The sequence below is a fragment of the Pinus tabuliformis genome, chromosome 7 (genome assembly GCF_031772625.1).
Source record: "Pinus tabuliformis cultivar Carrire ecotype Pingquan chromosome 7, CPIR1, whole genome shotgun sequence".
Classification (NCBI taxonomy): Eukaryota; Viridiplantae; Streptophyta; class Pinopsida; order Pinales; family Pinaceae; genus Pinus; species Pinus tabuliformis.
In genome coordinates, this window is record NC_142293.1 from 1,767,789,487 (window position 1) to 1,767,816,825 (window position 27,339).

The 27,339-nt window shown below is 39.6% G+C and overlaps 1 protein-coding gene across 1 annotated transcript; it reads right to left on the minus strand.

The window, feature by feature from the left end:
- Positions 1-23,439: 23,439 nt before the first annotated feature.
- LOC149255427 (large ribosomal subunit protein mL101 (rPPR4)-like) lies at positions 23,440-26,674 on the minus strand. The gene is made up of 3 exons (XM_089460487.1): positions 26,136-26,674; positions 25,601-26,006; positions 23,440-24,876 (listed from the first exon to the last, which is right to left on the minus strand). Exons 1-3 carry the CDS (start codon positions 26,168-26,170, stop codon positions 23,623-23,625), a joined length of 1,695 nt encoding a protein of 564 aa, XP_089316613.1. The 5' UTR covers positions 26,171-26,674; the 3' UTR covers positions 23,440-23,622.
- Positions 26,675-27,339: the final 665 nt, after the last annotated feature.

Consider the following 27,339-nt stretch of genomic DNA (forward strand, 5'->3'; position numbering starts at 1 on the left):
GCTTGGTAGGTACCCTGGGGTAGTCTCTGTAATTAAATTGGCCCTGTGTAAATTTTCATTTACACAGTCGATAAGAATGCTCGCTTGTGTCGCCGCTGTCTCTGCTGCTTGCTCCGCTTGCGTGATTTGTTTTTCCCATTTATTAAAGAGCAGCTCCTTATGATTTTCATTAATCCTGGGTGGTCCTACTCTTTTCCCTTCCTCATCATCTTGCCAATTTAGATATTCTGTCACCTTCTTGTCGTTCTGATCATAGTCGCTCCGCAATTCCACCACCTGACTGGTGATTTTATCGCTCAGCTCACAAAAGTGCCTCTATTGTGATATTTTACGTCCCAACTCTTTTTGTTGCTGCAGTAGTTGCTCGTTCAAGCCGATGGACTTTGAAATAAACTCTGCCAGTTTAGGCTCATCTTTATGCATTTCTTGCATCGTCTGCAGTTGTTTTTCTTTTTCTTCAAGACTTTTCTGGTAGCCTATCTGCATCTGTTGAAAGTCTTCCTGTAGCTTTTCTAGCTGTCTGGAAGCTTCAGTGTTCGCGTTGGCTTGTTGCAACTGTTGTTGTAGCAGTTGTATATGATTTTCTTGTTCCTTTAAGAGTTGCTGAACTTCAGAAGCCTTGTCAATAGTCGCAGAAGCATACGCTCCTGCAATCTGAGACAACTTCATGAGATTTTCGGTCGGATTATTATTTGGGTCTTTCCACAAGACGTCCAGATGTTCAGTACTTTGAGACAGTGTATTCTCAAGATTTCTCTTCTTTCTCTGTCTCCTCACGACTGCTTTGTGTTGGGGACTATAGAATACATCCAGTGGGGGAATTTCTTCTACGTTAAGTAGAAGTTCTGAGGCTGGAGCGATAGGAAGGTCTTTAGCTTCTGTGGCGCTACTGACCATGGTCGAAACGACTTCTTGCACCACCTGTGTGTTGCTCACAGGTGTCTTCGGGACTTGCCCTTCAAGATTAATTAATTCATTGAAGGTTTCCCACTCTTTATCTAGCTCTGTTGTGACAAGGGGTGCTTCGATGATAGGAGGGGGGACATCTCTTGGTGGTGAGGCGATAACTTGCTGCTGAGACATTGCACTCGACTGAGCTGTGTCTTTGGTCGTTTCTTCGTTTTTTCCTTGTTCGTGACCAGACTCTTCATGATGCTCAGATACTTCTTGTGCGGCGTTGGACTTAGACCTGGAAGTGCTGGTGTTTTCACTCAGGCTGATGCTCGGAGTTGGTTCTCTAGTAGATACTCGCAGCCTCTCTAGTGGAATACTAGCCAGCCTTCTTTCTTTGTATAACGTGAATTTCTGGAGGTCACCTGAAGACAACCTCGACTGAGCTTCCTGCAAAATTTCTTTGAGCGAGCTCTTACTCTGAAAGAGAACATCAAACAGATCTTTCTTTCTAGAGAACACTCTTATCTTGACGTTCGTTGTGAATTCTTGGGCCACATTATTTGGGTCGAATGGCCTCGCTGGGAACTTAAATAATTGAAGACACGTCACATTCTCCACCTCGCCAAAAGCGTGTCCTACATCGAACAAAGAGAAAGCCCCACAAGTGACGGGAAATTGAGGCCAAATGGCCTTCTTCTTGTCCTTTAGGTCCTTGGTTAAGCCGCCTTCAGAACAGATTTGATAAGCGATTTCCCGGGCCAAAAGTTTATCGGGGATATATAGGGGTAGGACATGTGGAGGTACAATGCTTCCAAAAACTCTAATGTAAGTAAACCATTCTTCCCCAAACCATCTTGCGACGGGAATGCTGTCAATTTGGGCCTCGGGGGAGCACCTTGGGGGGTCTTTATCGTATATCATTCTATATATGGGCAAAATAACCCCATGGAAAATCTGGTAAAAATGAGGGACAAACTGGGAATCCCATAAGATCTTGTGATAAACATGGATGGGCAATGGGTCTTGGGTAGTCCATTTCCAACCCATAACAGGAAAATTAGATACAAGACAAACATAATCCATAATATAGGCAGACAGATAAAAAGGAGGATAGACCCTTTGAGAAAAGGATCTCTTAGACCGATAATTGACAACGGCCGTGTATAGAGTATCAGAAAGGATTTTGGCCCAATCTAGGATTTCGGCGTTAGTGGTAGCATCAATTAATGGCAGCCATTCAGATGAAAACTTGTTGATATCTGGCATCCCAAATAACCTACAGAGCATAGCCGCAGCAAAACAATATGGAGAGGTGAGGGAACCAATGCTGTACATACCGTTTTTATCCTTTTTTAGCGGCTCATCTCTTCTAGACCATTCTTTAGTGGTGTCTGATAGATCTGGATTCTCCGCCGCGAACTTCCTAACGAATTCTGCATTATAGGTTGCTTGCGGTTCAGGAAGATGATACATAAGTTTCAAATCTTGCGCAGCAAACGATCCTACAAGCCCATGTCCATGAACTTTGAATTGTCTGCCCTTCAATTATGCATCATCCAATATCCATTTGATCATATCTGTGTATGGTATAATTTTGGGTCTTGCAACTATTCTGTGGAGGAATGAACATGCTAGGTCCTCCAAGGTCAAATCAGAAGAGCGTGGTGCGCCCGCGACAGCAGTCACCTTCATTATTCTAGGCTTTTCTTCTTCTAGCAGCCTGTACATACCGTCCCATGTTGATATCCCTGCGTCTTTGTTGCAGGTTGTGTCTGTGTACAGGGGTGCCATCTCCTTGGTATTCTCTCTTGCTTCGGAGCTTTGAGCTTTGTTCTTCTTTCCCATTTCGATTTGCGTTTCTGTCTGAGTCGTCTTCGCGTTTTGTTCCTGCAGGTTACGAGTAAAATGGAAATGACTGATCCAGAAAGGTGATGGGAGAGTTTTAAATGCAAGAGATAAATCAAATATGCCACCTTACGTGAAGCAAATCTCTACCAAGGCACGCGTCTTTAATCCACTTAATAACTGACAACTAATTCATTTACTATCATTAAAAGCGCATGATTTCGGGTCAGATTATAGAAAGTGGCTTTTTCTTTGAATGGCGCGCCCGAAGGATTCGTACTGAAGTGGTTTATGATTTGCTGACGTAACCTCGCATGTCGCGCGATCGCTAATCGCATCATCGCAAATCGCATGGATGTGGCATCGCAGCGATCGCAATATCGCAGATCGCAGGAATTTGATATTCACAAAATCTTGCCTGGCTCATTTCTGCGATATGCAATCTAGCGATCGGCGTTATCGCAGATCGGGAGATCTTTAAATTTTCTTCCTGAGCGTTACCAATTTGCGACGCGATGTCATTATTAACATGAGGATCTTGTGCATAAAAAGGGAAATGAAGGTGTTTCATATTTTTTGCAATGCGACCTTAAGGTTTTCTCTTTTATCATAGACTTAGGTTTTTAAGAGGATTTTTTCCAAGCGTATGATTGTGATTTCAAAAGAAACTCTTGCTTTTCCAAAAAATTAACTATGGGTCCCCATTCATCTAGTATCATGGCTGATACTTAATTGAATAAGGGGGGGTGTTGTTGGCTACAACAAGACAATACAACAAACAAGAACAACGACTTCAACAGAAAGGGCATAAACATCAACTGCAGATTCTTCTGAAAATTTAGTGAAATCTATGGGAGATTTATCATTAACCAACCAAGAAAATGAAAGATTGTTAGCATCATTAAGAAGAATGGAGGAAATTAAGATCAAAGCTGATAGTGCATATTTAGCAGAAGTGCAGAAAAATTTCAATCTTACTCAACAAATTGCAAAGTATGAAAATCAATCTTTAGCAACACAAATGTTGGTAGAGGCCAAGAAAAGCATGTGGCATAACATTAATGCAAATATTACAGAGCTATGGTCATCATTTCAGATTATATTTGAGCAAATGGAACTAGTATAGAATGTCAAAGCAACAATTGAACAAACAAAGGTTGAAATTGAGCACAAGCCAATAGAAACACACAAAATTATCAAGATGTTTAACTCTAAGACTAAGGATGAGCTCGAAGAACTCTAAATTCAAGACAGAACATGCATATTCATGGAAGTGAAAAGAGTTCTAACAAAGAAGAACCTCATGATACAACTTGAAAACAAATGCAAAGAGTTAGAACTACAAGTAAAAAGATTTAACAAAAAATTTAATTTATTGCAGGAGAAAGGGCTTTCACCTTTGAGAGATTCTAATGGAAAATTGATTCCATTAGAGAACTATCAAGAACATTTGTGTAATATAGTTGCAGATACATCCAAATTCACCAAAGTGAGAGGAATAATAAGTGGAGAAGCTTTCATGGAAGACCTATAATATGACCTCTTCATTCAGCATGTTTCTCAATAAACCAACTTTTCAAACATACACAGAAGTAGATGAAAGATTTCAAAGTATTGTAAATTTCTAAATTCCTAGTGAAGAACGATGGGATAAATTGTTGGATCTCATTGAGTAAAATCAAACAAAAATCCTACAGATTCGGAGCAGTCAAACAGAAGAAGCAGAAATGTAGCTGCGGTTAACAACAACACTCCTCAAAGTGTGAACAGAACATCTGAATTAGTCTAGGATTGTTATTATTTAGTTCTATTCTTGAAATATCTACATCGTCTGGTAGATATTATTTTGTAATTAATCTATTTGAAATCGAAATTATTTCAAGGTAGACTCCATAAGTATTTTGTAAAAAGAATTAGAAAGGGTTGGATTATGTAAGAAGAGATCTTTTTTGATTGTAAGTTGTGGACTTTATTTTGATGTAATCAATTCAGAAATACAAAGGAAATATCGTTTCAGGATTCTTGTGTCAAACAAATGGTGATGTTTTCCTTTTTGTTAGTTTGTTTTCCCTTCTAAGTTTTCACATGGATGTTCTTTCTTTATTGTTGCAAGAAGATTAAGAGTTGAATTTACTTACAGTACTCTGTTTTGGCTTGTTTAAACAATCTTAATGTTTTCTTTCTGAGATTAAATATAAAATTCATTTAAGTATGCTTTATATTTAATTGATTCTCACCTTATATTCATCCTATCCATACAACACATAATTCATGAGATCCAGGAGTTTGCCTACCTCACCTTGTTCAACTACTTTGTTTATTTGTGATTGGTTATTGAAGATTTTCATGACTCCATGCCCAATGGAATTTTCTTTCATTCTACAACCAAAAATTTGAAAAAACCTATCTCGAGTTTTCATATCTAGCCTAAGATATAAAAAATAAAATTAAAATCATACAGAGAGAGCTCTCTCTAAAGCTCAAAGGGATAGATCCCAACTTTAAAAGTGGTTTGTGGTTACCTTTGCAATTTCCTTTTCAGCGCAGGTAAACTACAGAGAGCTAACACACCCAAAACAATAATCACTATTATTCAATATAGCTAGAGATAACAATGTTAGTAATAGCTTATCAAATGAATAATCCTTTCAATTATTATATTTAAAGCATACCTTTATTCCTTGACCAACCTTGTCTTGAGAGATCCTCTTTCATACTTCTTGCATATGTTTTTCCTAATCAAGACAATAGAGGGAGAATGGTGAATAGTATTTAATATAATCAAAACTAAATAAGTACATGAAATCTAAAACTGAAAAAACATGAAATACTTATCTTTGGGAGTTGTTGGGGGCTCCCTCCAAAGTTTGAGGGATACCTACAAACTTATAAAAACAATAAAATTGTCTTTTCCAAAATATATTAAAAACCTATAAATTCTAAAACATATAAAACAATATATATAAAACTATAAGCAAAGGACTTAGTAGTGTAAGTCGGTAATGTCAGATTCTTCAAGCTTAACTTTCTTTGAGTCTCCTTCCTCAGCAAAGTTGGTTTGATCCCTTCCTCTCATCTTATTCTTTGCATTGTTGGGACAATCTTTTGTAGTGACCCTTCTTATGACATTGATAGCACTCTATCTTGGACATGTCAACTTTCTTCCTAGGTCCCTTTGATCTCTCTCCTTTATGATGAGAAACGTATGCATTTGATACTCTGTCAGGATTGATAAGCATTGATATCCTTAGTTCTTCTTGACTGCAAGCGGTCCATAATTATTCAAAGGTTGGAGCTACCTTCCAACTGTTGAGACTTGCAGCAAATGCACCCCAAGAGGGTGGAAATCCTAATAGAGCGGTGACCACAAGTTCTTTGTCTGGAACAATCTCAACAATGGCCAAGAGATCATACCTCAGTCTAGATATCTTCACAAAGAAGGTTCCCACAATGTCTTCTTTAGTCATCTTCGTGGTCCTTAGCTCATTCTTCAAACTAGCTACTCATTAGGGGAATTTTGAGGTCTAATATGAGCCTCCTACGAAAAATATACAACCAAAATAAACATTATAAGAACCAATGGGGTTCAATATTATGATGTCAACCATGGGGGATGATTCACCATTTTTGGAGTAAAAAAGTAAAAAGATTAAAAAATAATAAAATAATAAAACTACTTTTTCAACTTATTTCCCTAAGGTTTTACTCAAATTTTGAGTGGGAGTACTCGTTGGATGCAAAATTTAATTCCTCATCCAAGGAGTACCCATGTTTCATACTTTTGACGGAACCTGCTACACGAAAAATGAGAAATACATGAAAAAATGTGATTGCAATCACGTTTTTCATGTATTTCTCTTTTTTCATGTAGTAGGGTCCATCAAAAGTATTAAACATGGGTACTCCTTGGATGAGGAATCAAATTTTTCATCCAACGAATGTTTCCACTCGAAATTTTAGTAAACCCATAGGCAAATAAGTTGAAAAATTGGTTTTTTCTTTTTTCCCTCTAAAATTTAATGATGTAATTTAATCTTATTTTATTATTTACACTCTTATTTTACAATTTCCTTAGGAGGCCCATTTTAGACCTCAAAATTCCCGTAATGTGACCAATGTTTTTAATAGTAAATAGCTTCGACAAGGCTTCATACATTTCCTGAGCATGATCGATGTTAGAGATGAATGGGACAAGATTGTCCTTTATCCCTTCTACCATCAGAGTCATGACCACCAATTCTAATTCCCTGTATTTCACTCTGTCAGCACCACTGGATTCCTATGTAGGCTTCTTTACATTTCCTCTTACCAAGTCTAGTACCTTGTTATTTTCAAGGATTAGGTCAATCCTCTTCTTCTAGGACCTGAAGTTAGAGGCTCCAAGTTTTTTCTCTCCCTTGATTGAATTAGACATCTTTATTGAATATAATAGACTCCTTCCCTGAGAAAGTCTCTTTGAATGGTACATTGATCAAGTGCTTGAGACTACCTTTTACTTCCTTCTTCACCAAAGCTCTGATACCATGTTAGAAAATCAGAAAGGCAGAAATATTTTCTTGTACTTGATAATTACTTGTGATGTTTCTTATTATTACGATTCTTTATATCTTCTTTCTTTAGTTCATAAAGCAATTCCCAAAAGAAACAACACATAAAACAATAGACACCGGATGTAGGTACATGCTAGGGAGAAAACCCCTTCCAGGGGAAAACCCAATCAAGATAATTATTCCTTTCAATAGTATTCTTTGAGACTCTTCACCCTAGACCGAGACCATACCTTCCTCCACCCCAAGTCAACCTCTTAGAATTTCGATCTCTTTCTAACAACTTCGACTAGGCTGCAACGTATGACAACTAATAGCTTCCGGCAACAGTGAAACTTGGAAGATTTTGATCTCCCAATCCAGGACATGAAATAGAGAGAGGGAGGCACCAAAATTTCAATTTTTCTTTCTCCTTAGACTTCCGCAAACATGCATTCACTTCAACTCCTGGGCAAAATAATTCACACCTTTTCCCAGCTACACGACAACTTCGCACTTCTTCCCAGCTACAAGATATTTTCGCACTTCTTCTCAGCTACAAGATATTTTCGCACTTCTTCTCAGCTACAAGAGGATTCAAACTTGTGTGTGAGAATGCTGCTCCAAATGAATTCGATGAGCTTGCTTTTATAGGCTTCTTGAGAGGTAGAATAGGGTCCTTAGGCCGACTTGATCTTCTTCTAGGCCAACATGGTGTGGATGTTACATAATTCATATTTGACTCAATACTTAACCTTTTTACATGATTCAAAAGCCCAAGAATGGTCTCTTTAAATGTACAATGATTCCATAGATTAAAAATAAATCCCAGAAGTCCTCAATGGGGACTTTGAGCTAAAACATGGTGACCCAAACATGAAACCCATGCTTTAATAAGTCACAATAATAATAAACAATATTTTATTTATTCTTTTGACAAGTACATTACATGATTACTCAAGTCCATTAATGAAGACCGAACATAGTTTCATTTTCCAATAGGAAAAGGGTGAAGAGGTAATGATACTGGAAGGATGGTGGTGGTGAGGGGCAGGGTAATTATTAGTCCAGTTGCCATTAGTGGATCCGACTCCAATAATAAAGACAACATGGATGCGGGGGCAACTTCTGCGTTGGTAAGTGTCATGATGGACTGAATAACAGAGTCAACCTCCATGTCCATTTCCATTCCCAGCAGTGTTCTAGAGGGTATGATGTCTGAAATGGTGGTGGATGTGGAAGTTGTGCACGACGATGGATTGAGCGAACTAGGTGACACAATTGAGGTGGAGGGTGGAATATCTTCAATAATGGGCGATGCAATATGTGATTGGGGTTCTTCAAGAGTAAGATGTACAATCTGGCTAGTGGGGGTCATTTTTTGCTTTTTAGACCCAACTGGAGGTTTTGTAGCCTTTGAACCACATGGCTTTGAAATTGTTGGTTTAGATTGGGAATGGGGCCCTACAACTGTAAGTGCGAGAACTAGAGTAGTAACCACTGGATCATGTTGTCTTGAACCTTGAAATTCAACAAAAGTAGGAAAAGAACTTGTTGAGACTCCAACGTTGGCGAGGGTTTCCTTCAGAGAGCTCATTTGTTTCTCGAGATTCTTAATGACAAGTTGCAACTCCTCTTCAACCAACCACTTCCTTGAGTCCGCAGGTGTTTCTCCGGGTAGTCGCTGGGGCACCATCCCTTCAAAGAAATAGACGTTCTTTCCTTCTCGAACCTCCCCCACAATTCCTGGATATGAGCTGATCTCTGTATGGAACGCTTCAACAGTCAGCATAAAATTTCGAGGTCTCATATGGAATGTGTGAGAGTGGATACAGTGCGACCTTATCCATGTGTTTCTGTGACTACTACCAAACCATATTTATGATGAGCAATCATCAAGAAACAGCTTTGGGATCCTTTCCAAAGCCTTGATGACTTCCAACATTTTCTTGTACCATCTGATGAAGGAAGCCTCGTTAATTTCCTTGTTGCTTGGGTCCCCCGAGGTTTGACAGGGCATGTGTCTGAGGGTAAGAGGTTGGTCTTCTATGATAGGAGCCAATTCTTGACCCTTTGGTGGGCACCATTTCCACATAGCAAGAACAACAATAATGTATCCATAAACGAAATGAGTCGCTCGCTTGTAGATGTCCTCGCAGGCTTCGAACAATTCTTGGAGCAGGAAGTTGCACCAGTTCAGCTGTGCGCCCTTTACACAGTGCTCCGCAACAGAAATGATATTGAGTGTGCACTCATTCCTAGAAAAACGGTGCATGAGCTTTCCCACAATGATATAACATGTAAACTTGATGTTGGGGGTGTTGATTGGCTCTATGAGAGCTCCCTTGCCTCCTCTCTGGGTGTCATACCTGTTGTAGTAACTGTCATTTTTGGTCTTCTTTGCTCGCTTGGAGGCTGTCTAGAATGTAGTTAATACAACGTTTCCAACCGTTGATAAGCCTATGAGCCTCTGGATGCCCACTTCATGAACTGGATATTATTTATCAAGCCAGAGCAATCCTCCATGCATTTTGATGATAAATAGAATTGTGCAATGCATTGCGGCCCCAGTCGTTCCAAACACAGGCAAACTTCTCAAATTAAGCAATGTTGACGGATGGATTCTTCTGAAATCGGTTTTGACTTTGATGGATATACTCCCATCATCCTTCGTTACTAGTTCAGTGTAGACTTCGCGCTTCAGGGCCAGAAACTGGAAAGAGTCCGAGAGGTTGTTGTCAACTAGCATTGCTTTATCATACTTTCCATAAATCATCTTTGTCTTCACAATTCTTTCATCAAATTCAAACTCTAGAACAAATATCACAGTCTTCATCATCTTGGAGCGACGTTTATAGACACAAAACACAAGGGGGCTTGGATTAGAGCTTGGAACAAGGGAAATTGGGAACAAACTACAGACTTAGCAACTATACCTCCTTGGCTTTAGACTTCGAAGAATTGGGCATTGCCATGAAGATTAAGTAGAAAATATTGACACGACGTTTTTGACTTGAATTCTAACTAATTACTATGGAAAATTTCCCTATCCATTCTCAATCGTGTTAATATTTTCGTCTGTTGAGCTAGACCTGACTTGGATGATGCAAAATTGAAAAAGGAAAGGTGGAGTTGATGGGTAATTATGTTATCATGATGGAAGATGATTAGGAATTGATTATGGATATAATGGGAAAGATTTAATGAAAATTTGGGATAACACTGGAAATTATTGCCTAATTATTACGGAAATGACACCTAACACATGTGACTCTCCTCGACCACAAGCAATTGTGCTGGGGTGATATAACATTCGCGACTGGAAGAGACTTGGCGGAAGATTTATTTTGGACTAATTAGAATGTAAAGAACTAACTAACCAAAGGAACTGATGCAACTAATGACTAACCAAACTAACTGACTCTTACCTACTCCTACCTATGGTCTCCTTTCAGAGATGCAATCAATTTTGAGTAACATTGTTTGATCCCTGGAAGGGTTTCAGGCATGCACCGTTCACCCATCCTGGTAGAAATACACCATCCAGTTGTGCTAGCTTAACAACTCTTGACTCCTTTACTTCCACAACAATAAAATGCCCCAACCAATGCATTTGTAGCTTCCATGGAAACTTCAAGAATTTTCTATTGTATAGCAAAACATGTTCTCCTACCGTGAATGATTTCCTCTTAATGTGCCTGTCATGCCATGCATTTTGCCTTTGCTTTTCGATCGTTTGATGGATATCTTCCATGAACCTGGCCTCATCTAGTTCTGAAAGTTCCTCCAGCATCTTCTGAATTGACTCTTCCTTTGTCATATGAGTGGCCTGATCTATGAAAAGGTTGGGAATAGTGATTTCGGCGGGTACCACAACCTCTCGTCCATATATGAGTTAGAAAGGCGAATGCTTGTGTAAACGATTAACAATTGTGCGATATGCCCATAGTCAATAACACCCTCTCATCCCAGTCATCCATGTTGGTTGAGCATATCTTGGTCAATCCCTTTTCCAAGATCTTATTGAAGGCTTCCACTGTGCCATTTGCTTGAGGGTGATACAGACTGCTCCTATGGTGTTGTATCATGAAGTTCTGAAGTAATGAGGAAACTGTTTCATTTATGAAGTGGGTCCCCTGATCACTAGTGAGACTCTGGGGGCACCCAAATCTGGATATGATGTTCTCAAATATGAATTCGGCGGCGGTATCTGCAGTACAATCCTTAACCGGTGCGGCCTCCGCCCATTTGGTAAGGTACTCCGTTGCGATGATGATATATCTGGCGTGGGATTGGCGTGCCCACATATTGATAGGTCCTATAAAGTCTAATGCCCATTTCTCAAAAATTTGCAGTGCACATACTGGTTGTAATGGAAGTACATCTCGGTGTGACGGTCTCCCAACACTTTGGAAAACATCACAGCCTCTGGCATATTCCTTCACATCTCTAAAAGTCATTAGCCACCATAGCCCTACCTATAATACCTTCCTTGTAGTGGCCTTTCCGCCAACATGGCCACCTACAACACCTGAATGAAACTCCCATATTACATCTTGTCTCTCATGATTGAGGACACATTTGTGCAACACCTAATCAAGGCCCAATTTGTATAGTTGTCTTGTAATCAATTGATAATTCGCAGCTCAGACAACCATATGCCTCTGTTGTGTTGTTGTGTACTCCTCCGGACATTTACCTGTGGCTAGAAAGGCTGTGATATCCTCCAAGTAATCTAATATTTCTTCAATTCGAAATAGATTGACGTCTGGGATCTAATCATCAAGGGATCCTCCAGTTTCTCCTGACTACAACCATGAGAGATGATCCAGTCCCACATTCAATCAGCCAGGCTTAATAATTACTTCAAATGTGAATTCTTGAAATAACAACAACCATCTGCAAATTCTTCCTTCCAGTATGGGTTTGTTCACTAAATACTTCAAAGCAAAATGGTAAGTAAAAAACTTGAATGATCTTCCCAGCAAGTAATGTCGAAACTTTTGAAGTGAATATACCATCACAAGTTCCTCACACTCGATTGTGGTATATATATATATATATATTATCTGTTGTAGATAACTTTCTACTAGCAAAATAAATGGGGTGATCGAGGTTCCCTTCCCTCGGCTGAGCCAGAACAACACCCAAAGCAATGCCCGAGGCATCAATGTGGACATGGAATTGCTTGTTCCAGTCTGGGTAAACTAGGATTGATGCATTGGCTAGTTTTTCTTTTAGTATATTCACGTGAAGCATCACATTCTTCTAACCACGTGAATCGTTCAACCTTCTTTAACAACTTCTCCATTGGTGCGGCATAGTTGCGGATAAACCTCTTGTAGTACCCAGTATGGCCCATGGTGGACCTAAGTTGTTTTACACTTGTGGGTGGGTCCATGTTCATGATTGCTGCAACCTTAGCGGGGTCTACACACACTCCTTCCTTACACACTATATGGCCCAAGAGCGTGCCAAAGGGGACTGCAAATATGCACTTCTTCAAATTTAATGAGATCTGCAACTGTCTACATCGATCAAACATGATTCTAAGCAGACTGGAGTGTTTCTTCAACAAACTATAGATTGTCCAATCATCCATATAAAATTCTAGGAACCTGTGGATATAATCTCTAAAGGCAACAATCACAATCCTTGAGAACACCGCAGTTGAATTCTTGAGTCCGAATGGCATAACATGATATGCATAGGATCTACATCTCGTAGTAAATGTGGTTCTCTTCTTATCCTCCTCTGCAATCCTGACTTAGTGATAACCAAAGAATCCATTTGTAAAAGAATAGGCTTCATTCGCTACCACATTGTCTAAAAATTCATTACTAAAAGTAGTAGGAAAAGGATCATGAACACAGGTGTTGTTCGGATTGCGGTAGTCCACATAGATCATTATCTCTGTAGCATCCTTCTTATTCTGTATCATGATCGAACTTACCCATATGCTTCATCAACGGGGAATATAAGCCATGCTCCCAAAATCTTATTTATATCTTTTTGTCACTTTATCCTTAACCCTTGGGTTCAGTCGGTATGGTCAATGCTTTACTAGCTTTGCATCTGGTTTCGACATGATCTTCATCTCCCCTAACTCCCCCTTAATCCCCTTTAGTTCCACAACAGATGAGGGGAACAAATCTTCATATTCTTTCAATAAATCAAATATCTCCTTTGTAGTATGCTCATCTCAATAATCTCCAATTGAGGCCAAGTTCGGTTTGCCATCAATCCCTATGTTATGTTTCTGAAACTTCAAGGGGAATAGGTGTGGAGCATCGATCACAGGTCCATCCTTGATGTACTTTTCCCTTTCAGTTTCATTAAATGACAAAAGTCGTCATTCCTCCAGATCATCTTCATCTAGTTCTCTATCCACCTTCCCACAAGCTATAACTTCATGATATCCAGACTCATATATATGCTCTAGAGTTTTCCGATCTATGCACCCCTCCATTAGATGACCTGTTGTAAGCATAATTCACTTGAAGCCTGCAATGCCTCAACCAGCCTTTTATCGTTGTCTGAGAAGGAAAAGCAGCTAACAAATTGATTAGGCAGGCAATCCCAATCTCCAGTTTGTCTCCTTATTTCTTCATGTACATACCATGCTCTTGGAAAGGTCCCTAGGGTGTGTATAAAACCATTCTCCCACAACTTCTTTGGGACTCCTTCTTCATTCCATCTGTCCTTACATTTATGCAAATGTTGTTGAGGGTCAGATTCCCCTTGGTACTTCACCAAATCTTGAGGGTACTCTCCCACTTGTCAGAATCTGACTTCCATTGCTATTTTGATCTTCTCCCATTCTCGAAGGTAGTTACGATGAACTCCACACCACCTTGTCGGTGTTGCTTGTAATGCGACATTTAGTAGAGTACTTTGTGTTCTTCAAGAAAAGTTGCGTCAATCCTATTAATAAAAGAATTGACTGAATCTATACCATTGAAAATAGAGAAGTCTCATACCTCAGTGTCAATCTAGTTTATCCAACAGATTGTGGCACAACGCCTAGTGTTGATTTTGTATCCACCCTGCTACCAATCATCCCAAGCGACTTTTGAGCCAACCTCTGAACTCTGAATGCTCCACCAACTGATGGAACCTTCAACAGTTGGGTTAATGTAATCCTCCCTTCTTCCTGCTGCTAGTCTACATAATTGATCCAACAATCCTGGTTCTTCTTTGTCATATGTCGGTTCTATGAATCTTGGACCTTGATAGGAGTTTAGAGGTTGGATTACACTAACCCCTTCTATTTCAAAAGTCACCAGTTCCTTCCTTAAATTAATTATGGCTTAGTTCTCAAAAGCCCAGTCTATCCTGAGCAACGACGGGTAGGGGTCCTTGTCCCCCATGATATCTATCACTTCAAAGTCTGCATAGGTCTTCAGCCCCACTATATCAAATTCCACATCTTCCAGTCATCCAACCGGGAGGATAAAATATTGGTTTTCCATACACAACTAGATTGGTGAAAACGTCAACTTAGGTCTTCCTAGGGCTTCCCACATTTTTTTTGGAAAAATGTTGACATCTGACCCTAGATCCAACATGGTGTCGTTAATCTGGAAACCTGCAATATGAGCGTCAATCCAGAACTCCCTTCCCATTCTCTTCTTGTTCCTACGAACCATCCTATAGTGTCTTTCAGGTAGGTTGGCAGAGATGACTCCTCCCTCAACCACCCTGTATGGGATAACAACTTTTTGACTTTTCCACAATTGTCCCAACATCTGATTCTCGTCCACAATTTGTAGAAATAATCTGAACCATTCTTCTATGGGTCGGGTGTTGGATTGGGGTAGGTCCGGGCTCTTAGCTTTAATGGATCCTCGCTGCTCCTTTTGTGGCCCTCCACCTACTATCAAATTGTTGAAAACCTTTGTGGCTTCCTTGTAATATTGCTTATGTTGTTCAGGGTCATATAAGTGCTTTGGGGAGGCCAATGTTATGATCTTGGGTTGTTCCGTGAATCCTATGTCAGCTCCAGTCTTTTTGCCTCCATGTGTGACTATGTTGATATTTGAGAAGGGGGTTGCCTCTGGCAACCTTGTCTCTGCATTAATGAAATTTTCTCCCCTCTGGCGGTTGCGCTCTTCCCATCTTGCAATCATCTATGGACAATCCTCTGTTGCATGCATGTTGACCCTGCACTGAGAGTGGCATGGTCTTCTTGGTAGTGGGCAATCTCGCGCAACATGCCTTCTTGATCACAGTTGTAACAACGAACTGGGCCTCTGCCTCTTGTCCTACCTCCCCTTGTTCCTCCTCCTCCATGCCCTCGAGGAGTCTCGTTGATTCGAAAGGCCGATCAGTCTAACCGGTCAGCTAGAGAATCCAATGCCCTACATTAATCAATATGGTGAGTTGTTGAAGCACATAATTCACAGTAGGTGTTGTTTGTAACGTTGGAGTATTTTTTCAGTATTGGAAAAAGATGAGGGGGATGCCCATATCCCCTGCATACCTCACAGTACTTCGGTTGCGCTGAACTCTGTTGATTCGAGAACGCCTGAAATTGGTTGCGCCCTGTGTATAATCCTTGCATCCCTATTTGCGCAACTCCTACATCAGGTGTAGATCTAGGTGGTCCTACTAGTGTAGAGGTAGTATTTGGGCCCCACAACCTTGGGCATTCCGTAGCAACATGACATTCCACTAAGCAGTTTGTACACCATACATTCGGTTGTGTCAGGCGTGTTGGTTGCAGATCCTTCAACTTCTATGTCAGGTTCACAATTCGACGTTGTAGACCTAAAATGGACGGATCATGAGGTGTTGCCCCCCCCTCGATTCTCATGTTGTATCCCACCATAGCTTCAACCTGAGTTGCTTGCTCTAGAGCATCTTGTGGCATGTCAATTTTCAGTTGCGTTAATGGCGTATGGGTAAGAGGCAATAATGCTTTGATAAACCAATCTCGTTGATGATTTGGATCTATCAGGTAGCTTATTTTACCAATTGCATCCTTAAATATCTGCATTATCTCCCATGCGGTCTCTCCTTCCCGTTGTTTTATTTCCCATAGTTCTGACAACCCTAGCTGATTGGTTTTTGGAAGCTTAAATTCTTGCACAAAATCCCTTTTAACATCATCTACAGTTGGATTCTGGCATAGCTCTAACCACTTTATGAACCATCTCAAATCTCTTTCCTCGAGAGTGGTTTGGAATTCAATTAAATTCACATCATCCGGTGTTTGGTGGGCCCTCCAAATCGCTTCACACAAATACCAATGTTGCTCGACATCATCGTCCCCCTTACCAGAGAACTCTGGATACTTGGTGAATGATCCCGCCATATTTGACTGAACTTGTGAGAGGAGTATAAATCCCCGCAACCCAGGCTATACTGATCTTTGCATATTCACGCCACTATTACTAGTTCCACTTCTACTAGCACTAGCTTTGTAATTAGCATGCACATTGTGAACTCTTATGTTTTTTATTACTTAGATAGAAATTTATCAGGATTATGATAGAGTACGAGGGGAAGGTTGGGGGATATACTACCTAAGCTTCGTGGAGGAAGATCGTTAATTCCGTAGGAGACATCATCTTCAACAAACAATCTTCTTATAGCAACGTGCATATCATCATCCAATCCTTCCTTCGAGCCTAGGTGGCCCATTCCATCCAACATTTCCATTTCTACTGGCAGGGGTGGGTCCCTGTCACCTTCAGGACCCACAATTGTTGTGGCCATCTTTGCCCTTCCCACTAGACCTTCTTCCACACTTTATTCCTCTTCTAGATCTCTTAACACCACTCTTGCTTGGTGTAAACTCTTATGCCACCTCTTAATCATCTGTATAGCCCTCTCCTGCCATTTCTCAGCTGTTCGCGCTCTCAAATCCTTGACCTTTCGAAAGTCATCTGCGTCCATTCTCGTGACATTCTCATAGTTCCTCACTTGATAGCACCCTCCCTTTAGGTCCTTCTCCTAGTACTAGGCGTTTAAGCTGCCATGCTTGGGTTTTGGACCTCGGTTGAGAACACAGGTTTGAGCACAGGGGCCAAAAAAGTTGCGTTATAATCTAGCACAACGCCGACATTTTCACCTTACCCAAAATAGGTAAGGAGTCTCACCCAAGGCATGCCGCGACCTTAGTTAGATGGTGATTAGAATCTAGTATCAGAAGGAATCACATCAGAGAACCAAGAGTCAAAGAACATTGAATCATTCCACAAAGAAGTCTGATTGCAACAAATCATACATGCTTATAAAGGAGAGCCTAGTTAAATACACACATATATAAAAATTTTTAAAGAATAAAATTAACACTCAACTAACACACAATTGTTCCAATAACATTCTTCATCATTATTTTATATAGCAATATCATTACATCAAGCTCACAGGCCTCTTTTCAAAGTACAATATCTCAAGGCAAATCAGTGCAAAAGCATATGAGATAACCGACATAGAGCGACTCTCCTAGCTCCGCAACCTCTCTTCAATAGCTTCCCTCGCAGTCCTGATTTGAACACAACCTCAGCTTTAGAAAAAAACCAACGACTCTCTGCTACAAACTCAATAATGTATCCCTCTATCGTGGTTTGTACCTAGAATTCAGCAGCTCATGTCAGATATGTGTCAAGTTGGTGTAGCTCGATAAGATCTGCTTGAGTCCAGGCATGACAAAATGGATTTTGTCCATTGCGCTTTCCTTTTACTTGCAATCTTTGCAACCAGTTGTAAAGTTATTCAGGAAACTTGCACCAAAAGATCTCGTATTGATCACTAGTCAGTTCTGAGTATAAGATCTCTTCCTTCAACTTCCCTATACTTCATCGGCGGAGTTGAGCTTGTTGAGAAACAAACTGGTCCACTTGCTCGTGCCAACAGTTTTGATCGTCGCTACCATATTCCAAACCCCCTTTTGAAATTTCAGGGTCTTGCAACGGAACCATTTGTTGGCGCAAAAAAAAACAAGGTTGAAACCCCGGGTTCGAGCAAAGGGGCCAACAAAGCTCCATTGTAGTCTAGCACAACGCCGACATTTTCACCTTACCCAAAATGGGTAAGGAGTCTCACCCGAGGTGTGTCGCGACCTTAGTTAGATGGGGATCAAAATCTAGTATTGGGAGGAATCATATCAGAGAACCAAGAGTCAAAGAACACTGAATCATTCCACACAGAAGTTTGATCACAACAAGTCATACATGCTTATAAAGGAAAGACTACTTAAATACACGCATATAAAAAAAATTTAAAGAACCAGATTAACATTCAACTAACACACAATTGTTCCAATAACATTCTTCATCATTAGTCTGTGTAGCAATATCATTACATCAAGCTCATAGGCCACTTTTTAGAGTACAATCTCTCAAAGCAAATTAGTACAAAAGCATATGAGATAACTGATACAGAGCGGCTCTCCTAGCTTTGCAACCTCTTTTCAGTGTTCTTCTCCCCTTACCTTTTCACTCGTCCTTCATTATCTCTACGCGCCAACGTGGACTCCCAGTTCTTTCTCGGGATCTCTGCGTTCTTTATTGCTCGGTTGTTTTTATTCCTCAGTTTTCCTTGTTCTTTTCCTGCTTGGCTGTGGCTGCCCCTTCTCGTTGTTCCTCCACAATTGCTAGTCTTCAGTGAGTTCCTTCCTTTTTCTCAGTTGTCACTTCCGCAACTTTCCAATGACTATCTCTGCCACTTGTCATCAGCCTTCTGGCTCATCGCCAAAACTTCTTAATTCCTCCAAAAACGAAGGCCCCAACAAGGTGTTGCATGAGGTCAGGTGATCAACCCTGAGGAATTGCACAAGCATTTTGGAGGAAATTCCTAATTAAGGGCCTATTTCCTCAGGAATTGCGCAAGCAAATAGGGGCTCCAGCAAAGTCTGAAATTGACTAAGTTTGGGTCAGAGCTTCTCATTGAGAAGAGAGATAGGTTATTCACTTGCAAGTTGTGCTCAGTTGAGCAAAGAAATTGTAATAAATCTTTGTTCATCAAATTAATGCAAGCAAACATGGGGGTTTTTAGTAGATTGCTTTCTCTAGGAAAAATATTATGTGCATGTGTGTTATTTCTTATTGGAAGATTTTTGTTCTAAATTGTGAATTACTTTTCGCAAAGTAGTAGAGAAGGTTTTTGTCTTATGATTTTGATTAAAACTTCATGAGCAATTGCATATATACATCGTAATTTCTACATGGTATTAGAGCAAGATCACACTATAGAAAAAATTTCGAAGTTGTTTCTCAGGAGGTTTGAATTTGGAGTTCAGTGCAGCAGGATTTCTTCAAAGTTGAAAAGATGGCCTTTAATGGACTAAGGCTATAGTGTGCCTTGGAAGGCACCTCTAATTTTGTTGCATGGGAGGATCGCATGGAGACGATATTGGATGACAATGGATTGCTAGAGTACATCAAGACAAATGTTGCAAAACCACCAGATTCTGATGCCCAAAACCTTGCTCGATGGAAGAAAGATGTAGCCAAGGCGAGGAGAATAATCTTGGAGGGAGTACAGGATCACATTGTCTCAAATCTCCATGGAAAAGAAACTCCATTCGCAATGTGGAAAGCACTGACGTAATTGTTCGAGAATAGTAGTTACCACAGGACGTTGGCACTCAAGGATAAACTTTGAAGTATCAAGATGCAAAAGAATGACACTATTCCGCAGTATCTGAATAGGTTCACACAATGTCGTGATGAACTTGGAGGGGTTGGTGTTAATGTTCTAGAAGATAGCTCGGTAAGCCTAGCCTTTCAAGGCCTTCCTAAGAGCTGACATAGCTACCAAGATTCGGTGAATGAGAGGGAGAAACTATTGAATTGGGAACGCTTATGGTCTAATTTGGTACAGGAGGAAATAAGGCAAAATACCAGAGATAGAACCTCATCCAAAGAAGAGGAAGAGGGCTCTGCTCTAGTTAGCAAAGGAATAAAGGCCAAGGGAAAGAAATCCCAAGGTGAGGTTGAATCCAACCAAGAGGGCAAGAAGAAAGACTTGTCCAAAATTAAATGCTTCAATTGTCATGAATTTGGGCATTATGCTACAAAGTGTCCACACAAAAAGTATAGCAAGAAGGAGCCTGCAGGAGGAGCAACAGGTGAAGCTTTGGCTTCACGGTTCGAGCTTGACTTCACCCTTATCGCATGCATGGCAAACACTGTGATGAGGAGTGTGTGGTATTTGGATTTAAGTGCCTCGCTCCACATGATAGGGTGTAGAGAGATTTTCAATGACTTGGAGGAGAAATATCTCAAGATGCACATTGGGTTTGTGGACGATGGAAGGTACAGTGTGACTGGGATTGGTACAGTCACACTATAGAGGGAGTCAGAATCCCCTCTTCCACTCAAAGATGTCAGGTTCGTTCCAGGGCTAAAGAAAAATCTCATTTCTTTAACAATTTTGGAAGACTGTGGTTATGATGTGATCTTCAACAAAGGAAAGACATTTTTGAGACACATAACCACGAGACAGGTGAAGCAAATAGGGATTCGAGTCAAGAAACTATATGCACTTAAGGTAGAAGATGCACGCACAACCTTGAGGAGCAAGACAACGATTAGAGATGTGATGGTTGAGAGGGAGCATGATATACCTCTCAAAATTGAGCCTCAAGAGGAGCCTTAGGAAGTTGTGGAGCAGCCACAAATAGAGGGGTGGAGAGGAGGTAGAGTGAATACATCCATCCAAGCAGAGACCTCCAGTAGGGGGAGAGTTCGAACCAAGTGAGCAAAGGGAGCACATGCAACTATACCTCCAACAGTGAGGTGGAGTGATGTAAATCCTTAGACCAAGAGTTGCATAAATTTAGGCAAGGTCCATTGAGGTGTTCTCCTCGTTGATCATTACCGTGCTACGGGGGCCCATAGTATTCAGTAGCATGAGGATCAATGTCAGTTAGATATTGCGAAGTGCAGAGGAGTGTTGACAGTAGAGAAGACGACTCAGTAGCAGAGTCAACAACAACACACTTTTCCCAATAGACAGTTGCAGACACAATTGATTCAATGTTTTTGTTTTTGTTTTTTGGATACTTCTTAGTTGCAGATGTTGCAGTAGAAGCAACAACAGTGAGAGGTGTTGCATGCAGTACATTCCACAGGTGCAATATAAGGGTGGTTGAAAAATGCAACCAAAAATTCTCAATTTGATTGTGTCTTGATTAAATTGAGAAAATTTGAAATTCCACATTAGCAGACAACTTGGAGGGGTTCACTGAAGTGACATGGCTCTTGTGACTCAGTTAGCTCAGTTAATTTGAGTTAGGGGCATGAAGTTCAGTTGTACGTAGTGATTCCTAAATTTGAGGAGCCTCGGTTGAGTTAATTTCAGTTGTAATCAGTTAAACTAGTTCTAATTGTTAATAGAACTAGTTGATGGTCAGTTAAGTAATGGGACATCAGTCTAATTCAAAGATCATCTAGTTAACTGATCAACCAGCTAATACTTAGCTCATACATGCAAAGAATACAAGTTGCCCGATTATGGTGGAGTTTCTGAGGCAGTGAACCATTAGTTGTAAACTAGTTGAGTGTACAAGTGTTGCATGAGGTTAAGTGATCAACCCTGAGGAATTGTGCAAGCATTTTGGAGGAAATTCCTAATTAATAGGGGCATATTTCCTCAGGAATTACACAAAAAAAAGGGCCTATTTCCTCGTGAATTACGCAAACAAATAGGGGCTCAAGTAGAGTTTGAAATTGACTAATTCTGGGTTAGAGCTTCTCAGTGGGCAGAGAGATAGGTTATTAACTTGCAAGTTGTACTTAGTTGAACAAAGCAATTGTAATACATCTTTATTCATCAGATTAATGAAAACTTACCCCAGGAAAAATATTGTGTGCATGTGTCATTTCTTATTGCATATTTGAGATTTTTGTTTTAAATTGTGAATTACTTTTAGCAGAGTAGTAGAGTAGGTTTGTGTCTTGTGATTTTGATTAAAACTTCATGAGCAGAAGCAAATTTACTTCGTAATTTCTACACATGGGATGTATTAAGTATAAATTTTTGTAAGTTTTGCTTGTGGCTTTTGAATGTTGCTAGTCCTTCTTTAAAATTCAAGAAAATTGTTTTTGTACGTTTCTATTAAGTGTTCACTGTAGCTTCTTTGTTTTTTTCCCAAGCTAAACTAAGCCCATGTTGGGGTCAGCCCTAGTGTTGAATAGAAAAATGATCTGTCCAAGTGCAAGATAGTGTCACTAGGATTGTATGAGGCTTGATCAAGCCAAAAACCCCATAAGATGGTTTTTTATCTCCCATCGTCAACCCCTCCCATGAAATTTTAACTTGTGACGTAACTATTTTTCTTTAATTGAAATGAACCAGACTTATAATACAAGTTTTCCATTTTAGTGGAAAGAAAAGAGAACATTTAAATATTAAAATAATAATAAGTCAAAAATATATGGATAACAATGAAATTTAAATATATTAATAACAATATGAAATTTTATCTTTTAACTTTTTATTTCAAATAAAGAAATTCAGTGCATAGTGATAACTCGTAAGGTTGGTTTAATTAAATTGATGATATAACCTTCACCAAGATTCCAGTCCTACTAAGTGCTTCTTGTACTTGCTATACTGAGAATGCATGCTAACAAGATCAATTTTATGTTTTTTAATTTTTATTCCAATACAAAAATAAAGTGATGGCATGTAAGATTGTTGTAATTAAATGATTGATGTAACCACCACCGAGGTTCAAGTCCTACGCAGTTCTTGTTGTATTTGCTAAAGTGTATGCATGCTAATGCACAATAATATACTAACACACATTATCTAATTCCTGAGTGGTCGCTCGTGACTAAACTTGAAGCAGCCAGCCACAACGACACCCAACCATTCAAGACATTAAAGAAGATCGAACAAGAAAACACGGCACAGCCACATTAGACAGATCTGGTAAAAAGCTCATTTTTCTTCTTCTTCTTTACATTTAAAATTTCAGCCTTTGCTTATTTTAAAAATTCCTGCCTGGAAGATAAATTCTCCTTCACATTAGGCTTTAAACTTCATAAACAGAAGCTGTTTTGTCTGTTCAACTATTCGACAAAACAATTGCTTCATTTCCATTTCCATTTTCACAAACTGGGTTGAAATTTCACAATTGCCTTGCAAATATTTTCCAGGACATTTTCCTTGTTCAGTCATAGTTATGGTGCCATTAGACCTAGGTTAAAGCTCAGACTCATCTACTCATACTTGTAAAAATAGAACTGGCTTGGACCCCAAAGTTTCTGCAAAACAGCTTTGTTTTTTCAACACGCAGTTCACAGAATGTCCACATATATTTCAATCAAAGACAAAACTACTTAAGATTAAGGAGCTTCTTTGCTAAGCCCATGAGTTGTTTAAATACCCAACACGTTTCCTATGATTCAACAATTTGTTTGAGAAGGTTGTCCGTTTCTTCATCAGGACTGACATTATCTTCTAGCATAAGCTCTGAAATTCCGGGATGAACTTTCCCAGCATAAACATATGTACGAAGGTAAGAATTGTAAATTTCTGTGCTAACAAATTTCACACATCTGAGTATTTTGAAAAAATCCTCGGCCCTTTCAACATCGCCTTGCTTCTGAAAATGTTTTAAAATGGCTAGCACATTTCCTGAATTTGGCTGCCATGGACTATTTCCTTCTATTGATAGAGATTTTTTCATTGCCTCCATAGCTTTCTGAATCTGATCATTCTGTATATAACCCTCTGCAAGGGCTTCCCATGTTCTAGCATTTGGTTTACCCCCCTTGTCCACAACACGCTCAAGAAGCAGTTCTGCTTTTTCCAGCCACCTTTTTTCAATATAAGCATTAATGAGTGGATAGTAGACTCTGCTATCATCAAACGTTTTCACAGATTCCCATTCTTTGAAGAAAAACTCAGCTCCCTCAATGTCCCCCATTCTTATCAATGAAGAAAGCAAGCAAATATAACTTGTGTTTGTCATTTTGGGAAATGCCAATTCAAAAGATCGCCATATCCTGTACACTTCATCTTTATTCCCTAGGTTACCATGCAAACTAATGAGATGATTATATGCAAGTTGATCCTTCCGTTTCCTTTTAGTCTCTATTTCTTTCATTTTATTCTCCATTTCTTTCAAAGCAGAACCAGCTTTGTCAAGAACTTTTGCATTGATATAAATGTTTGCGATTGTGCTGTAAATGCTCCAATCTGTATTAATATTATGATCATGCTTAATCTCATTGAACACCTCTGCCAACCCATCCAAGTCTGACAGAGCCGCATAACTTCTCATCCAAATATTATAACAATGTATGTCTAGTGAGATGCCTTTTTTCTTCATTTCCTGAATCACCAGAGGTACCTTTCCAAACTGCTCTGTGTTCATGTAGAGTGTCATCATCTCAGTATAGGGAAATGCATTTTTAATAAAACCCAATTGCTCCAACTCTTCCATGGTTACCTCTGATTTGTCGATATCTTTTTCTTGTACATAACAATTCAGAAGTGCAGAATAAGTGAGATAATTCTTTTCATAATGGAGGAGATCTCCAAAGTACTTTTCAGCACTGGCAATGCCATGTACTTTTGCTATCAAGACTAAGTGCATAGCCCGATCACCTACAGTGGATGGAAATTTTTTGCTCATCCATTCAATAACCTGCAAAATCCCAATGAAGGCACTATAGAGAAATCACATCAACTATACAGCACAGGCCAAGAGATGCCCCAATTCTTTAAGGAAACAATCCATAAATCTGAAAATAACTGGAACATAGTCAAAGACATTCAAGAGTAATTCAAAATACAGAAACTCAAGGCATAACCTAATTTCGTATGGTCATTTTTGTTTGGCAGCCTCTTCTGATATTAAAAAAGTAACAAAATTCAAAATACAGAAACAAAAAGGAGAATCTGATTTCATATAGTGATTTGCGTTCGACAGCATCATTTGATATTTAAAAAGAAATAACAAAATTGATAAGATGTTTCCTCTCTGAATTGAGAGCCGAGCATACATCATCTATCACAGTTAATAATGTTAGTTTCTATGAGAAATTGATCAGATGTTTTCTCTCTACTTCGATGGCCAAGCATCCACCACCTACCCACCAAGAGGTGAAACGCCATATCACAGTTAATAATATGTGACTTTCCGACCCAACTTAATGGGCATGAAAGCTTCTGCACACCAAGCCATAATGGACAAACATGTCTCTTTGGGGAATTTGACCCTGGTGCAGGTAATGAACACATGCTTCCCTACCCAGAAGCTTCATTTGACAAGACCACCATCGATTCTATGACTAACCTTCTTGTTTCAAGGGCTGATACAACAACATTAAAGAATGGCTAGTAAAAGCGTGCTTAGGATGAGAAAGTACCTCCAAAGCGTGCTTATGTCTAAAATACTTTCGGAGGTTCTTGGCTATCCCTATCAACACCCGCTTATTGACTTCCCGACCTTCCATAACCCATCTTTCCAACTCATCCACCGCACTGCGCTTTGGATCTCCAAGCCTGGATATCCTCCTATATAAATCATCTGGCAAATCGTCGGATGTTTTCCGAGTCGCCACGGCCTCCGTCGAAACTGCTCTGAAAATCCCCATGTTACAAACTCGGGTCTCTTCATACAGAAAATTCCCATGCGACGAAATATTCCCAAACCCTAAGCTATGAAGCCGACGGTAGAGTAGGATGTCCAGGTAGGCCTTGTTGCAGGAATGTGGCATGGACTGCCCGCAAATTAATGTAGGGAAGCCCCTAGTGTTTGAGGAATGAGCAAGCCTGCGTGTAAACCAAGACAGAAGACAAGATCTTCAACATTTTGAACTTAATTCTGTGAAACTTCAATCTTACCTTGACAAAAACAGAGAAGGCTAATGCTAAAATTAGTGAGATTGCCGTTATCCTTACCGTTTAGAAATGTTGCACATACGAATCCAATTCATCGCTGCCGGTTGAGCTTAGGAAAAGAGCTGAGTGTAGTCCAGGAAACTAGTTGGGAACACCCTTGTGGGTGATCATTAAAAACTCTTCGTCGCATATACCATGGTACATTAGGGTTTAGGGTTTGAAGAAATGAACAACACAATCTCTCGATCCCAATTCCAGTATGTTCAGGGTTTAAGTTTCTAAGAATTTACTGCATATCTATCTCAATCCCCGAATCATCAAAGCTTTAACTGGAATCAAATATTATGAGATGCAGATATTTTGTGGTTTAAGATTAATCTGACATGGATGAGCTAAGGGAAGGCGCTGAAGCTGAGTTGACTCGGCTGTATGTGGGAATTCACTTGCCCTGATCATCAAAGACACTCATCAAACAGAGAGTTTAAGCATTTTTTTTAATATGTTTAAGGTTTTAACAAATCAGTATACTGTGCAAGGCAGTTCTCCTGGTTGTATTGTATTGTTTTCAATTGTGTAAGGCAGTCCTGCTGGTTGTATTGTCAATTGGTTTTGAAGTTTTTAAATAGGATCTATGAAGTTTATTGAAGTTATCAAAATATTTTGAAATTTAAAAAATAATTTGAAAATTTTTAAAATATAATTTATTTATTTATTTATTTAATTTGTTGATAACTAATTTTATTTAATTTTTAAGTTATTATAAGAAGTTTTTTATCAATATAAAAAGTTTTACATTGATAGTATATGATGGCTATATGATAGAACCGGTCTAAAGATGACCATAAATAGAACAAACCTAAAGATAGTCATGAAACAAAGTACATAACATCTATAGAAAATGAAATAACAAAAACGTTGGAATCACGCAGTTTGGGGTTGATCACCATTGCGTCTTTTCTTTCCTTTCTTCTTTGCTACTTTGATCCAACCTTCTAGAGGTGTGGCTACCAAAGCTACCTTAAGATTGTTCTGACAATCTAAGGAGGCATCCTTGTTAGAGTCTGAGGAGGTTGATTCATGGGCACACTTCATGGCACCCATCGGAGAATTATTACCGAGTTCTTCTTTTATCGCTGACAAAACTTGGATCTCCTAACCTCCTTCACGAGGCTTTTGAATACCTGAATTCTAGGCCTCGTTTGATGAGAACATGTTGTCATCAGACTTGTCATCTTCAAGACCCGAGGAAGAGGAATCCTCCTCT

Bases quoted from the DNA above. Each gene is read 5' to 3' on its own strand.
- LOC149255427 (XM_089460487.1), bottom strand. From the start codon at position 26,170: ATGAATTGGATTCGTATGTGCAACATTTCTAAACG. The intron at 26,007-26,135 runs GTAAGGATAACG...GTTTACACGCAG, and splicing joins ATGTGCAACATTTCTAAACG to GCTTGCTCATTCCTCAAACA. The intron at 24,877-25,600 runs GTACTTTCTCAT...GGGATTTTGCAG, and splicing joins GACATAAGCACGCTTTGGAG to GTTATTGAATGGATGAGCAA.